At 44.9% G+C, this 12,764-nt stretch overlaps 1 protein-coding gene across 2 annotated transcripts in view; it reads right to left on the bottom strand.

The window, feature by feature from the left end:
• The window catches only part of LOC135896832 (meckelin), a 54,990-nt gene that overhangs the window by 41,212 nt on the left and 1,014 nt on the right, over positions 1–12,764 (bottom strand). Inside the window, exons 2-8 of one of the 2 annotated variants that reach the window (XM_065425312.1) lie at positions 10,349–10,437; positions 6,703–6,802; positions 6,474–6,558; positions 6,325–6,391; positions 2,730–2,810; positions 2,145–2,207; positions 1,865–2,001 (exon numbers count right to left, since the gene is read on the bottom strand). In XM_065425312.1, the coding sequence (XP_065281384.1) occupies positions 1,865–2,001; positions 2,145–2,207; positions 2,730–2,810; positions 6,325–6,391; positions 6,474–6,558; positions 6,703–6,802; positions 10,349–10,437 (622 nt within the window). The remainder of the gene's footprint in view (positions 1–1,864; positions 2,002–2,144; positions 2,208–2,729; positions 2,811–6,324; positions 6,392–6,473; positions 6,559–6,702; positions 6,803–10,348; positions 10,438–12,764) is intronic. The other variant, XM_065425313.1, reaches the window with a different exon arrangement.

Here is a 12,764-nt window from a genome sequence, read left to right as displayed (position 1 = left end):
AAGGGCGTTCAGTGTTGTGGGCGCTCAGATGCAGCCATATCAAAAGGGGCTGAGCTAACGAGGCTTTTGTTCGAGTACAACTCGTGACTGACAGGCATGATTTGGACGTGCTTGCCTGATGCCATGCCAACAGATTTCAAAGTGCTGAACCGAGTTCCATCGACACAAAATGCACACCCAGCGCTTTCGCAGCGATTCTGTTCTTATGAGTGGATCCCGGCTGTTTGTCGGTACGCTCTCCGAGCAAATTTCACGTACGTAAAATTACGACCGAGCAAATCGAGTCAAAATAAGGAGTGCGCTACTTTCCATTGTTCAACCAAGAATACAACGGGGAACAGAGAAGGCTAACACAACACAATAGCTATTTCACCTTTCTAAAGTAGTCACGCGTATATACGAGCTGATATGCGACAAAGTTCCAACTGTGGCATGTTGCATAACAGCTCCTGTATCAGGCGCTGTCAGAACGGGGACACTATAGGAGCTCTTCGGGGTTTCGTAACGGGCTCGGGGATACCTTAAAGGGACTAACAACTGGCCAGAATGTGTTGTGAGACGTTGAGGGGAAATGAAATGACCATGATTTATAGTGATAGAATCCAGCACGCTGTTTACGATTTAAGTAGGATTTATAATTTTAAATTTGGAAGTCTGAAAAACCAGTAAGTGGCGAGGCCTGGCGGTGAAATATTCGTACTTTGGATGTAGTCTATGATATTCTACGTAAGTCGGCTGTTATTAAATACAACATAATTATTGCTCAATATTACGGTTGCTATATTATTAGAAACTCGCGCTTCATTCTATGCTTCGGAAATCAAAAGCGCACGCATGACTGCGGCAACACGCTGAACTGTGTATCACGTGTAAAAGCGTCGTTTCGTTTTCGATCCGATTGGTTTCGTTTTGACTGTTTAAATACCAGAACAATTGGACAGTAAACCAAGAAAACACGTAGCTATTATAGCAGAAATACTTTAACACTTTGGAAAACATGAATCGCAGGAACATCGGCTTGATAAACAAAATAATAAGTGCACGACTACATCCTCACTGCAGATCGAAACATTCCGATAAAAAATGTTCCACGGCGTTTTCCGCGTTACCACATCATGATTACACACTCTGAACGTCAAGCTTTCCATTGCATTAAAAAATAGGTGCCATGAAAAATGGTAGTCAGTCCCTTTAACCGTGTCTCTCTTTGAGCAATGAGACGCCCATAGTTCGCTTATTCCCGGTCTCTGCCACGTCACCCTTGGCTACTTCCGCGGTCAATTAGATAGCCCAAAATTACAGCCATTAGTCATCCTCCACCGTTTTCCCCAAAATATAAAATGATACCAAAAACAAAAAAGTAGGACACGTCTCCCGAGGTGCGCCATCTCTCATAATTTTACGGTATGCCTAGGCGCTTGCTGTTCACAAATCATTTTGGGCGTCCGAATGATGCTGAATGACACTCATCGCACCTTAAATGCCTTGTGCAAGCTTTAATTAAGGCGCTAAAGACAAGAGTCAGTCAGACACAATAAACTTTGTTACTGAAAGAAACCAATAGCGTCTTCGTGAAAAGAAACTTCATTGCTTGGTGAAACATAAGGTCAAGTAGTGCAAGAACAAAAATGACATTTGGACCAGCCTAAACGAAGAAAATAAATTTGAACGATGTTAATGAAAAGAATAGGGGAAGCACGTTATTGTGTAATACAACGGACATGGCATGGACCATGTCATTCAAGAGCCCTGTCATGCAAGTATATGATAATAATAGCAATAACTTGAGAGCTCCACAACTAAGGTACTAAACATCTACCATAAAACAAGATGGACACGCTTAACTTTCAGTTCAACATTCTACCTTTGTTTTTTGAGCCCCGAAGACGGCTCGCTCAGTGCAAGAAATTTGTCACAGATGGCGCTTTCCGAGCTTCGATGATACAAGGTGAGAACACAGAGGTTGGCAAGTGCCTCACATGCACTTTCGTTGCCGTGTTCCTGAAACAGTCAAGAATATTCAAAATGGCAATCAGTCCGTTTCTGCGTTGGGCTGCGAGACCTATCGCTGGCAGCCGTCGTGCTACGTTCGCCGCAAGGATTACACGCATGACTCATGCCCTCAACTGAGATGACATGCTTACCTTGCAGTTGTAGAGTGAAGGCAGAAGGAGGCTCCGAAGTGCTTCTGATGAAATGCTACCACCCTAATAATGATAACAATGTAATTATCTTCATTTTTTTTTTACTAGACACGAGTTGAGCAGAATGTACCTATGGAAGCGTGCGGTGCTATAGCATAACAGCACGTGTGGTGCCTTCTGAGGTGTGCAGGCGAGAAACAACTTTCATGCTGATACAGCCGCCAGCAGTTGTAAGCACGATACCCGAATACTTCATCATCATCATCATCAGTCTATTTTATGTCCACTGCAGGACGAAGACATCCCCCTGCGCCAACCGATTCCAACTAGCGCCTGCGAATTTCTTAATTTCATCACCTCACCAAGTCTTCTACCGTCCTCGACTGCGCTTCCCTTCTCTTGGCACCCATTCTGTAACCATAATGGTCCACCGGTAATCTAACCTACGCATTACATGACCTGCCCAGCTACAGTTCTTTCTCTTAATGAAAAAAAATGAAGCTGGGCAGGTCATGTAATGCGTAGGTTAGATTACCGGTGGACCCGAATGCTTATACGTATAACAATAACATTGTTCTACTGTACCTGATATTTGACACTGTATAATGAATCAATGTTGGCGTCCACCTTTTCCGCGGGAATGCAGCTTCCAGCAACGTGAATATACTGAAATAAAAAAAAAATATTCCAATTGGTTCCGCAGTTTGCGCCACGCAATTCAGATTAGGACACGTTCTAGCTCTGTGTAATGGACGCTACGGCCATTACATATTCACATATTATATGAATATAATATGAATTATATAATTTATACATAATTATGAATTATATGAATATATGATATGAATTATATGAATTATACATATATTCCACTGCAGATAATGGTAGCAGGGCAAGAAAGATGAACTCCCGTCGTTACGTATCCAGAGTCTCCAAAGCAGCGTATCTTGAAAACGCTGGACTGTCTGTCGGAACATGGATATGGAGAAAAAAAAACACTTTCGCAGTAACCACCGAAGGTGATTGTCAATGTCAGCGATAGCTTTCATGCGTGGCCCGCTCTATATGTGAATGCCATCCGTGAATCACGACACGTTATGCACACGTCCGCAGACACGCGAAGTGGCAATCTCATGGCCAACCACAGCACCAAATAGTACCACGGCATAGAATATTTTGCCTAAATAGCAACACCGCCGTGGAAGCTGCGTAGCAATGCCCACTGTATCCCTCCTGGCTGCAACATCGTTGCTCATCAAGAGGCCGCGCTCGAGGCGGAGCTAGGTGTCTGTTGCAGATGGGGTGCTACCGATTTATTATATTTCAGGCTACATACCCCTTGCGACCCCTTGGGACATCCATTCTGGCCAAGAATGGGCACATACCGACATCACATACGCAGTGCCCCTGTTCGGGCACGCACCCAGTGGCCAATGTTTGCTTGGCAAGACAGCAGCCAGCGCATACCTAGGGGCCCCAGTTGACTCTGCTCCTATAAGCGGCCAGAAACGCACAAACCGCAAAGTGACCAAAGCCAAAGAAAGCTGCCGCTTGAAGGTAGCTTCCACGGCTTTAGAGATTTATCTATCCGGCGGTATTCTGTGAATCACATATACACACAACTGTACTGGTATGTGCATAAAGGTGGTCGGGGCCTCGTCAGGCACACTTTGGTCTTCGCCACGAGCTCCTCGTGGACGCTGTCTAAGCTAAATAAACGAATGAACTTAAAAACATACACGGTGCTTCACTTAACCTGAGCCAAACTTGAAAAATATGCAAATGCTACGTAGCTGGACAGAACCAAGGTAGTGTTGTTTGCCGTCGCTTGGAGATACTCAGATTATCTTTTTGCCTTCCACCTAATCATATAATTTGTGTTAATGAATCAATCAACTTCTCAATTATTCTAATTAGATTAAAAGTGTAAAGGAAAAAATATATGTGGAACTACCGATACAGCTTTTTGTTGCTCAATACGCGCTACATAAAAGTATTTTTTTCCAAGCACGAAAGAAGCCGGCAAATACACGCAAACTGCCTCGAGCGGCCAGTCGCGCTGCAATCTTTCACGCTCGGAAAAGCACTTTTATGTAGCACGTAATGAGCAACAGAAAGCTCTATCGGAAGTTTTTTTCATGTTGCTCTACAATTTTCTCATTGACAATTTTAATCTAATTATAATGATTGAAAAGTTTATTAAATAATTAAGACTAATTATACAATAAGGCGGAATGGAAAAAAATACAATATAAGTATCTCCAAGCGACGGCAACCAACATTAGCTTCGTTCGGTCCAGCTATGTGCATATGCATAATTTTAAAGTTTGGCTGAACTTACGTGAAACACCCTGTACAAGCATGAAAAGGTTGCAGAGTTCAGACAAATATTCATTCAGATGCCTGTATCAAACAGGTACTCGAAAACGAGAAATCCTAACATTTCAAAAAAAAAGAATTTATTTGCCGCTGAATGTTAGCCTCGAAGTAAAGGTTGACCCCTGCTCTGAATACAAGCATGCGAGCAAATGTTGTGCATCATTACGCTAAACACCCCCGTAGAAACCCAGAGGCGCCTGTGCAACTTTTCTACTCGGCGTTAAGATAGGCGGCAATGTGATATCGAGGTTCAATGTGACTTTTAACACGCAAGCGCGTAACCTTGAGCGGGTCGCATTCCCAGAAGTGTGAGTGCATAAAGAGAACGCTTTTACCACAGTAAACAGGGTGCCTACCAAGTTGGCATTTCCAAATTTCCTGAGTTTTCCCGGTTTTCCCTGAGTGCCCTTGCAAAATTCCCTGAGTGACACAGAACTTCGTTTTTGTGAAGACGGGCTGACACCATGTCGCCCTATGGTGGTACTCTTTAGTAAGCATGTTTAAAAAATTTAAAAAAAAACGACTTAATCCAGTTTGAATAGTAAACAGTAGTGTTTATTTTATTCAAAAAGAAAACAGAAGGGAGGGGTTAGTAAAATGCACAGCGAAAAAAAATATATTCGAAAACGGTTAAACACACTGTCGAACATTCCCAAATACGAATAAAAAGGAGATGCATGCAGAAGCAAATATTTTCGAAGATGAGCTGCTTCTATCAACTGATAGCAAGCTCATCGGCATGAGGCCTGAACTTTGTCGCAACTAAGATTCTGTCTCAGCAGCTGGGAAGTCAACCTCAACTGTCCTGACATACTCTCAGCCCGTACACAACATCTTAGTGTTGGGTTTCACTGCTTTAAAGATTTTATTTTGGTTTGGATGAGGGACGACTGCATCTCGGCGTCAGCCAACACTTTGTTTTCTGAACTCAAGTTCCTTCAAAGAGGCGGCGGCACGCTTCCTTTCCCGTTAATTCATCAGTGCGCCGGTCCTTTCTGTTCTCATCCTCCTTCTGCCACACGTTCACCCCATGGATCATTTGAAGCATCCTCTTGGTCAGTTGTACAGTCAACGTCCGATTTTTCGGATTTCTTAGGGGCCGCGAAAACGTCCGAAAAATCAAGCAGTCGGAAAAAAAATGAATGCACGTCTTTTAGTGCCCTTAAGGGCTAAACTCGCCGCAAGCACATCCGAAAAAGCTCTGAAGGCCTAGCAGTACACTTTAGGCATATTTGTGCTCATACTGTGACAGGAGACGGCGGGTTCACGCGTGTATAATTAACGAATACATACTGCTTCCCGTGACAATTGCCTCTTCCCACACTTGTTATGCTTCACCGCAATACTTTCGCGTATGCTTCACCGCGTAACATAGCTATACTGAGGCGAAGCTCACTTTCGGAAACCGGAATTATTCAATCGTGCATTTCGAGCTTCGAAGTTTCCGAGTTTTCCCTGAGTATTTCCAGGCTATTACAACTCCCTGAGAATTCCCAATTTTCCCGGTTTTCCCGGTTGGTAGACACCCTGGTACTAATATTAATAACAGTATGCAATATAACATTTAAAGGTAGCAGCTGTGGTGTTACAAAAAATAATGGTACAATTCTGCTGATTATGATGTTTAGGTTATTTGTAGTCAGGCCAAAAGGCAATATCGATCGGAGTAAAATTTACAGCTTTTATAAGAACATTCACGGAAAAAGCTTTTTTGATGGATTGTGTTCCTCGCAGTTTAAATTTCTTAGCTAGTGTTTACAGAAGCATCATTCTACCCTTCCATTGTTTCAAACTACAGCACCTTGTCAGCTGGACATGAACAGACGCTTCCATTGGCAACCAAAAATTCTTCTGGGCAGGTCACACACCTGTGCAGAAGAAAATAAAATTGTATTCAAGTGTCATACGCAAATGTGCTAGAAAGAGCACAACTGTAACTACGCGCCTTACTTTTGGCTGTCAGTATTAGGCCATGTCCCCGCATTGCACAGGGTGCATTCCAGCCTTTTGACACCATCGCTTCCAGTCACTTCCTCTGAAATATGAGAGGAAACTAAATGCGCACTGGTACAGAAATGTTTGATCATAGCTAGCTCTGTATGTAAAGTGGTTCTCAAGGTAAAACTGACAGAGTTGATTGTGTTCTTACAGCAGTGAGCGTTTGCCAAAGGGATCATACCGTATACTCCGTTCATGCAAGGGCTGCAACTTTCGGTGGTCGGCTGAAAAGGTGAGTTCTCTGCACATGGAACACAGTCCCAGCCATCTAGTGACGTTACCTGAAAGGAAATTACGCATAAACATTCAGGACGGACGCATGATCATGGATCCGTTAGTTCATGCATACATAAATGGAACCGATGCACATCGCCAGCGTGACAAAACAGCGAGGCATGGCCTGTTACAGGACATCACGAAAGCGACAAGCGAAAAAAAATAAGAAAGAAAAACGGCGCAGCACTCAAAGACGCGGCGGGCAGACCGGCATACAACGACTTTCTAGCTAATTCCATAAACTACAAGTTCCCTTAAGTCATTTGTTCCGAGATTCAGCGAATTTCTGACACGTGACAGCAAATGTATCTATAGGAGGGTTGACACTGCATGGTTTCGGTGAAAACAACGTCATCCTACATTCTCCCCCAGAGTATCTTGCTCTGAGTGTTGCGCGGAAACGGAGAGTAGACCAGGAGTCTACCACCGTTATAGTAATTCGAGAATACACGCAAGACATCGTGCGGAACACTCGAAATGTCTGCTAAGGTGACAATGTATTACAGTACTGTGCACAACGTCGACAAAGACATTAAAAATCGTGCAGACGGCAACGCCGTTTGAGGCACTGTAGCATACCCTGTCAATTTATTTTCCCTCTGCCGCCTTCTCGCAACGTCGTTCTGAGAGTTGGTTCGGATGATGCAGTAACGATATGCGCACGAAGGACTTGAACGGGCCAGGAAAACCCCTTAACAAAAACAATATTGCAGCGAGCTACAGAAAGTGCAGCCACAAAGGGCGGGTCACCTCGTTTGTTTAGAAACTACTTGTACTTCACCGTTGACAGACGATATTTATGGGAGCCGGGGAGTGGTATTTCTGCGCCCGAAAACGGCGAGGCGCACAGATCGAGTGGCACCAGAAAAAGTGTACGTTGAGAATACCAACGTTGACGGCACAGCGACGACGGCACTGCCCGCAGCTATAGAATGGTGGCTGTCGCTGTGCCCTTGCAGACATCACATAATCCGGAATGAAACTACAAACTTACGCCGCTGCACGAACACAGGCTGTACGAATGTGTCTGTATTCCTTTCTTGTCCTGTTATCTGTGCCGTTTCCAATCTAAATATCATATGCCAACCGGCCCAACAGCAAACTCTTTTGAATTAGTGGCTGGCGTCATACGTCGGTCACTTGAGGCCCCACCTATCGGGCACTGCTAAAGCCCAACTTAGTGCATAGCGTTAACAGAATCCCAGCTGTCACTACACTGGACAGAAAATGGGACGCCTTTACAATAAAACCTTGTCAGTTACGCATGAGCCAAATGCAATAATTAAGATGGACTAATTCACGGGGTTTCACCTCGCAAAACAACACTGGTGCAATGAGAGACGCTGCAGTGGAGGGCTCCGGATCAATTTTGACCGCCTGGGGTTCTTTAACATGAAGCTGAATCTAATGCCGACTTCGGCTGGTTGTTCCTGAGCGCTCAGGAGCGCTCTCGCGAGCGGCGTTGTCTTCGGCTAGTTGAAAGAGGGTGCGCGCCCAGCGTTCGGCTGGTTCTTCTCGATTGCTCTCCTTCATCTTCGAGCGCTCTGAGGTGCTCCGAGCCCTGTCGTCGGAGCAGTCGTCGAGATTGAAACGTCATCGCAGCGCCGCGTCGCTGCTGCTGGCGACGGCCCACCGTCCCCTAGGCAACCTAGGCCACTGCACGCTGGCATCTCGACGAATGCTCGTCCCGCCAGCGCGTCCGCCGGTTTTCCCGGCAGCGCCGGGAGCTTTGGATAGGCGAAACATCGGACGTTGGCAGTAGTCACGTGGTTTCGCATCTGCCATTTCCTCCTCCGACAGCGAGTCGCACCCTATGGTCGCACGTTCGGCTTGCGCGCTTGTCCTCTACCTCTGAGCTCGGGGAACGCCGTATCCGCCCGACTCTGCTTCGGGGGAGGGAGGCGACCAGTCGAAGATACCATAAGTATGCGAGCGCATTTTGCATTTGGCCAACATTAAAGTAGGGCCGTCGCGGCTGGGAGTCGAACCCGCGACCTCGTTCTCAGCAGCAGAACGCCACAGGCACTCAGTAATGAACGTTTGACAAGTCGCAGGCAGCCAATGAGTTACTGGAAGGTTTGCGCAGCTTGCTACGCAAAAAAAAAAAGAAGCATTGCGAGGGTTCAACGTGTTAAATGTAGGTGCTACATAAATGTGCTACTTAAAGGTCCTTTTTCGAGCGTGAAAGAAGGCCACGAATACACGCAATATCGCCGCGCTATTGGCCGCTCGAGGCGCGTATTCGAGGGCTTCTTTCACGCTCGGAAAAACACTTTTATGTAGCACGTATTGAGCAACAGAAAGCTGTATTTGGAATTCTCGCATTGCTCTACAATTTTCTCATTAACACTTTTCATCTAATTACAATATTTGAGAAGTTTATTGATTCATTAAATCTAATTATGTAATTAGATGGAATGAAAAAATAATCTGAGTATCTCCAAGCGACGGCAAACAACATTACCTTGGTTCTGTCCGTCAGTGTGACATTTGTATATTTTTAAATCTTGACGCATGATAGTACATACGACAGCTAGGACGGATCACCGCTTACAGCTCTGGTCCGACTCTGAGTCGGGAAGCACTCATGACCGGTGTTGCCAACTAAATATGAGAAAACCCGTAAGCTGAGCCGTGATGAACAGCTAACACCAGAAATCCTCGGCTCCCGAGACTACCCGCTGAATGCACGCTACGATCGGGAATATATTCCGTATGTAAATTTTATTGCACCTGCACAGCATACAACGGAAGCAAGGACATCGAAAAAAAAAGGCAGCATTCTTTTCGTGCAGCAAGCAACAAACGATACATATTGAATCTTAATATACGTTCTTTCTTTTTTGTACAACTAGCGAACATGGGTTACATATTACCTCGTGCCTTGCCATAGCGCCCCTTCGCTCGCTTTGTGTCCTAGGGCGCTTGAAGCAACCTGTTCTCGAGTGTACTGCTGTTGCATTATTTTCCCGAATTTTGCGTGCATTTCACTGGGGTCACTTCTCAAGGTAAAATTCTCTAAGAGTGTGCCCTAAGTCAACAGGCCGTCCTAATACTCTCAACTATCTGAAATTCAGAAACTGCTGGAGCTCTCATTCAGTGAATGCAGGCATCATATAATGAGAAACAGGATATCAAACAACGATTACGATAATATCCCCTTGTCTCAAAAAAGGCGCGGTGAAACGGTTTGTTTGCGACGTCTGTAGCACTTAAGACAGCGAAAAAAAAAGAAGACCACTCCCCGCCGAAATAACATTTCTTCTCTATAAGCGCCAAAAAGAAGAAAAAGAAAAATATGCTAAATTTAGCAAATCGCTAAGCTGGCATCGCTGCTCATGACCAAATGTGTACGAGCACTGTACACAATTTAATAATGGACAACTGCGCAAAGAAAAATATAGATACAGAAACTAAATGGGTGGTTTCGGTATAAACGGTCATCGAGCTTGCCAACACAAAAAGGCTATTGCATACTAAGCTGCCACACAATGTGCATGTCATGCTTTGTGACAGCAATGGTGAAAGCTCTCAACAAGAAGGATACTTGCATGTTCAGGAGGGCATGAAGCACACGACAGTTTTGTGGCACTTTCATGAGAAATGATCTTGTGCTGGTGAATACATTGGCACGACGAACCTGCAAGCAATGATAAAAGTAATATTAGTCTGATTTTATAGAATGCATTGAGAATTTAGGTAGCAGTAAGGACATTTGTTATGCACATTTTTAAATGACATGGCGACACAGTATCACAGTTAGCCCCAACAATGCAATAGACGGGCTTCTGTGTAACAAACTGCTATGACTCAATAAATTTTGCAACCCGATTGCCCCTTCTTATCGCTTGGTTTCTTTACTCTGTGAAATCAAAGATAAAATTGCACAACATATTCAGGATTTTCGTCGGCACCAAATTTTGTTTACGAGCGTAGGTAATTGAGCAAGGACAGGACGAAGACAGAGGGCCGACCCACAGAGCTGTGTCGTCCCCACTGCCTTCGTCCTGTCCTTTCTGCGCTGTACAGTGATATTTTAACGCGATAACGTTAAGAGTCCTGTGTCGCAAAAAATGCTGCGTCGGCGTCCAGCGCCGGATGTCGCTTGGGCAAAAAGAATTTCGAACCACGCACACCCAACCAAGCATGCCCTCCATGTAGCGCAAGGAAATTACTGAGCTAATTGAATTTCTCAAGGTAAAATAGGTAGAAAAATCGTAAAGTACGACTTACATACAACCTACAGACATGATAGCGTCGGCTTGAAATTTTAATATACGAAAAAACATAATTCTGTTACGTGGAAACTCAAACACAAACACAAAATGGCAGTCTTCTCGGAAAATCTACGGGCTCGGTGGTCGGCCGCGCTGCTCAGCTCAGAACTCCAAGACAAACTTTGCGCCGTGTAGAGAGCCATGGAGACCATACGGGAGCAAGCAGCTTCCAGTGGTCATCTAGGCGGCCCCAGGCCCCGGCCTCCCAATCACCGGATTCCAAATAAAGTTATCTCGCTCGCAGCTAGGCTGTTCCATCATCCCACCAGCTCATCGCAGTTCCTGTTGCACAAGCCACTCCAAAACTGTTTACCTCACAGCACACGCATTTCTGCGGATGCATCTCCGATCCTTTTTTGTACAAACAGCAAAGAAGTGGAACGAGCTGTCTACCCACATCGTGCTGCACTCCCATTCTGCCACTTTCAAAAATTCTATTGAAAGTAATAATCCGCAAAATTGACCCACACCTCATGTAATACTCCTTAACTAGGGGCCTTTGAGGTAACAAAGAAAAAAGCAGCAGTAGCAGACAACACACGCACATAACCGGTAGCTGTTAGCTGTCTACATCACGAGGGTGAAGGCGATGTATGATGCTTGCCGAGGGAAGAATGTAGATGAGAGGTGCATATAGCCCAGAGAAGTATGGCATATATCAAAATACATTGAAGGCTTCACACCCTTTGTGTCACAGCGGCACATCTATTCTGGGAAATTGGCCAAGAATGGGCAAATTCCCAGTGCCATATATCTCTGCAAGGTCAGACAGCAGCCAGAAAATAAAAAAAGATATATATATATATATATATATATATATATATATATATATATATATATATATATGTATGTATTATGGGGTTTAACGTGAAAAAAAGAACACGATCTGGTTATGCGGCCGCCGTGGCCAGAATTAGATCCCGCGACCTCCGTGCTTAGCAGCCCAACACCATAACCACCAAGCACCAAGTGGGTAGCAGCCAGCACTACAGTGTACTATCTAGTACACTGTACCAGCACATACTCAGTGACCCAGGTTGTCTACTATGACAGACAGCGGCAAGTTGTCTATTCGGGCACATATGCAGTGGCCCAAAGCTATCTATATATATCCACAAAGATATGCGACGAGGAAACGAAGACTTACGCCTAACCACTGGAAAGAGGCAAAGAAAGATTCGCTTTAATATATGCATGTGTGCGACAGAGTTTGTTTAAAGCTACCACAATGAAATTCATGCCATTAGCTGTTCCTTCAAATGTATTCAGCTTTCTAACAAAGTTATATCATGCCTTAAGCGGTTTTTAATTTAATCCAGAGTTAATCATTCAATCTTGATTCTTGACCAGATAGACTAGGAATGACGGTACCCATACCTCCACGGTCTGGTCTGGCTACCGCCGCTGCGTTAGCATGGTCACGCACATATGCCTCCGCCTCATTTTCCTTCTAACGTTCAGCGAAGAACTAAGCAGCCCAGCCTGTCATTTGGACCCGTCGAAGTGGTTATTGCGATTTGTTGCTGAGCACGAGGTCGCGAGTTTGACTTCCTGCCATGTCGGCCGCAATGGGAGGTACGCAAAATGCGCAAATGCAATTAGGTGAAGATCCCAAGGGGGTCCAAACACATATATTGAGCCCACACCACTGCGGCTTTCCTAATGGCCGACTGTACAGCTCTGAAGCTTC

The sequence above is a fragment of the Dermacentor albipictus genome, chromosome 1, assembly GCF_038994185.2.
Source record: "Dermacentor albipictus isolate Rhodes 1998 colony chromosome 1, USDA_Dalb.pri_finalv2, whole genome shotgun sequence".
In the NCBI taxonomy this organism is placed as follows: domain Eukaryota; kingdom Metazoa; phylum Arthropoda; class Arachnida; order Ixodida; family Ixodidae; genus Dermacentor; species Dermacentor albipictus.
The sequence above is the reverse complement of the archived record's forward strand: the minus strand, read 5'-3'. Positions and strand labels throughout refer to the sequence as shown.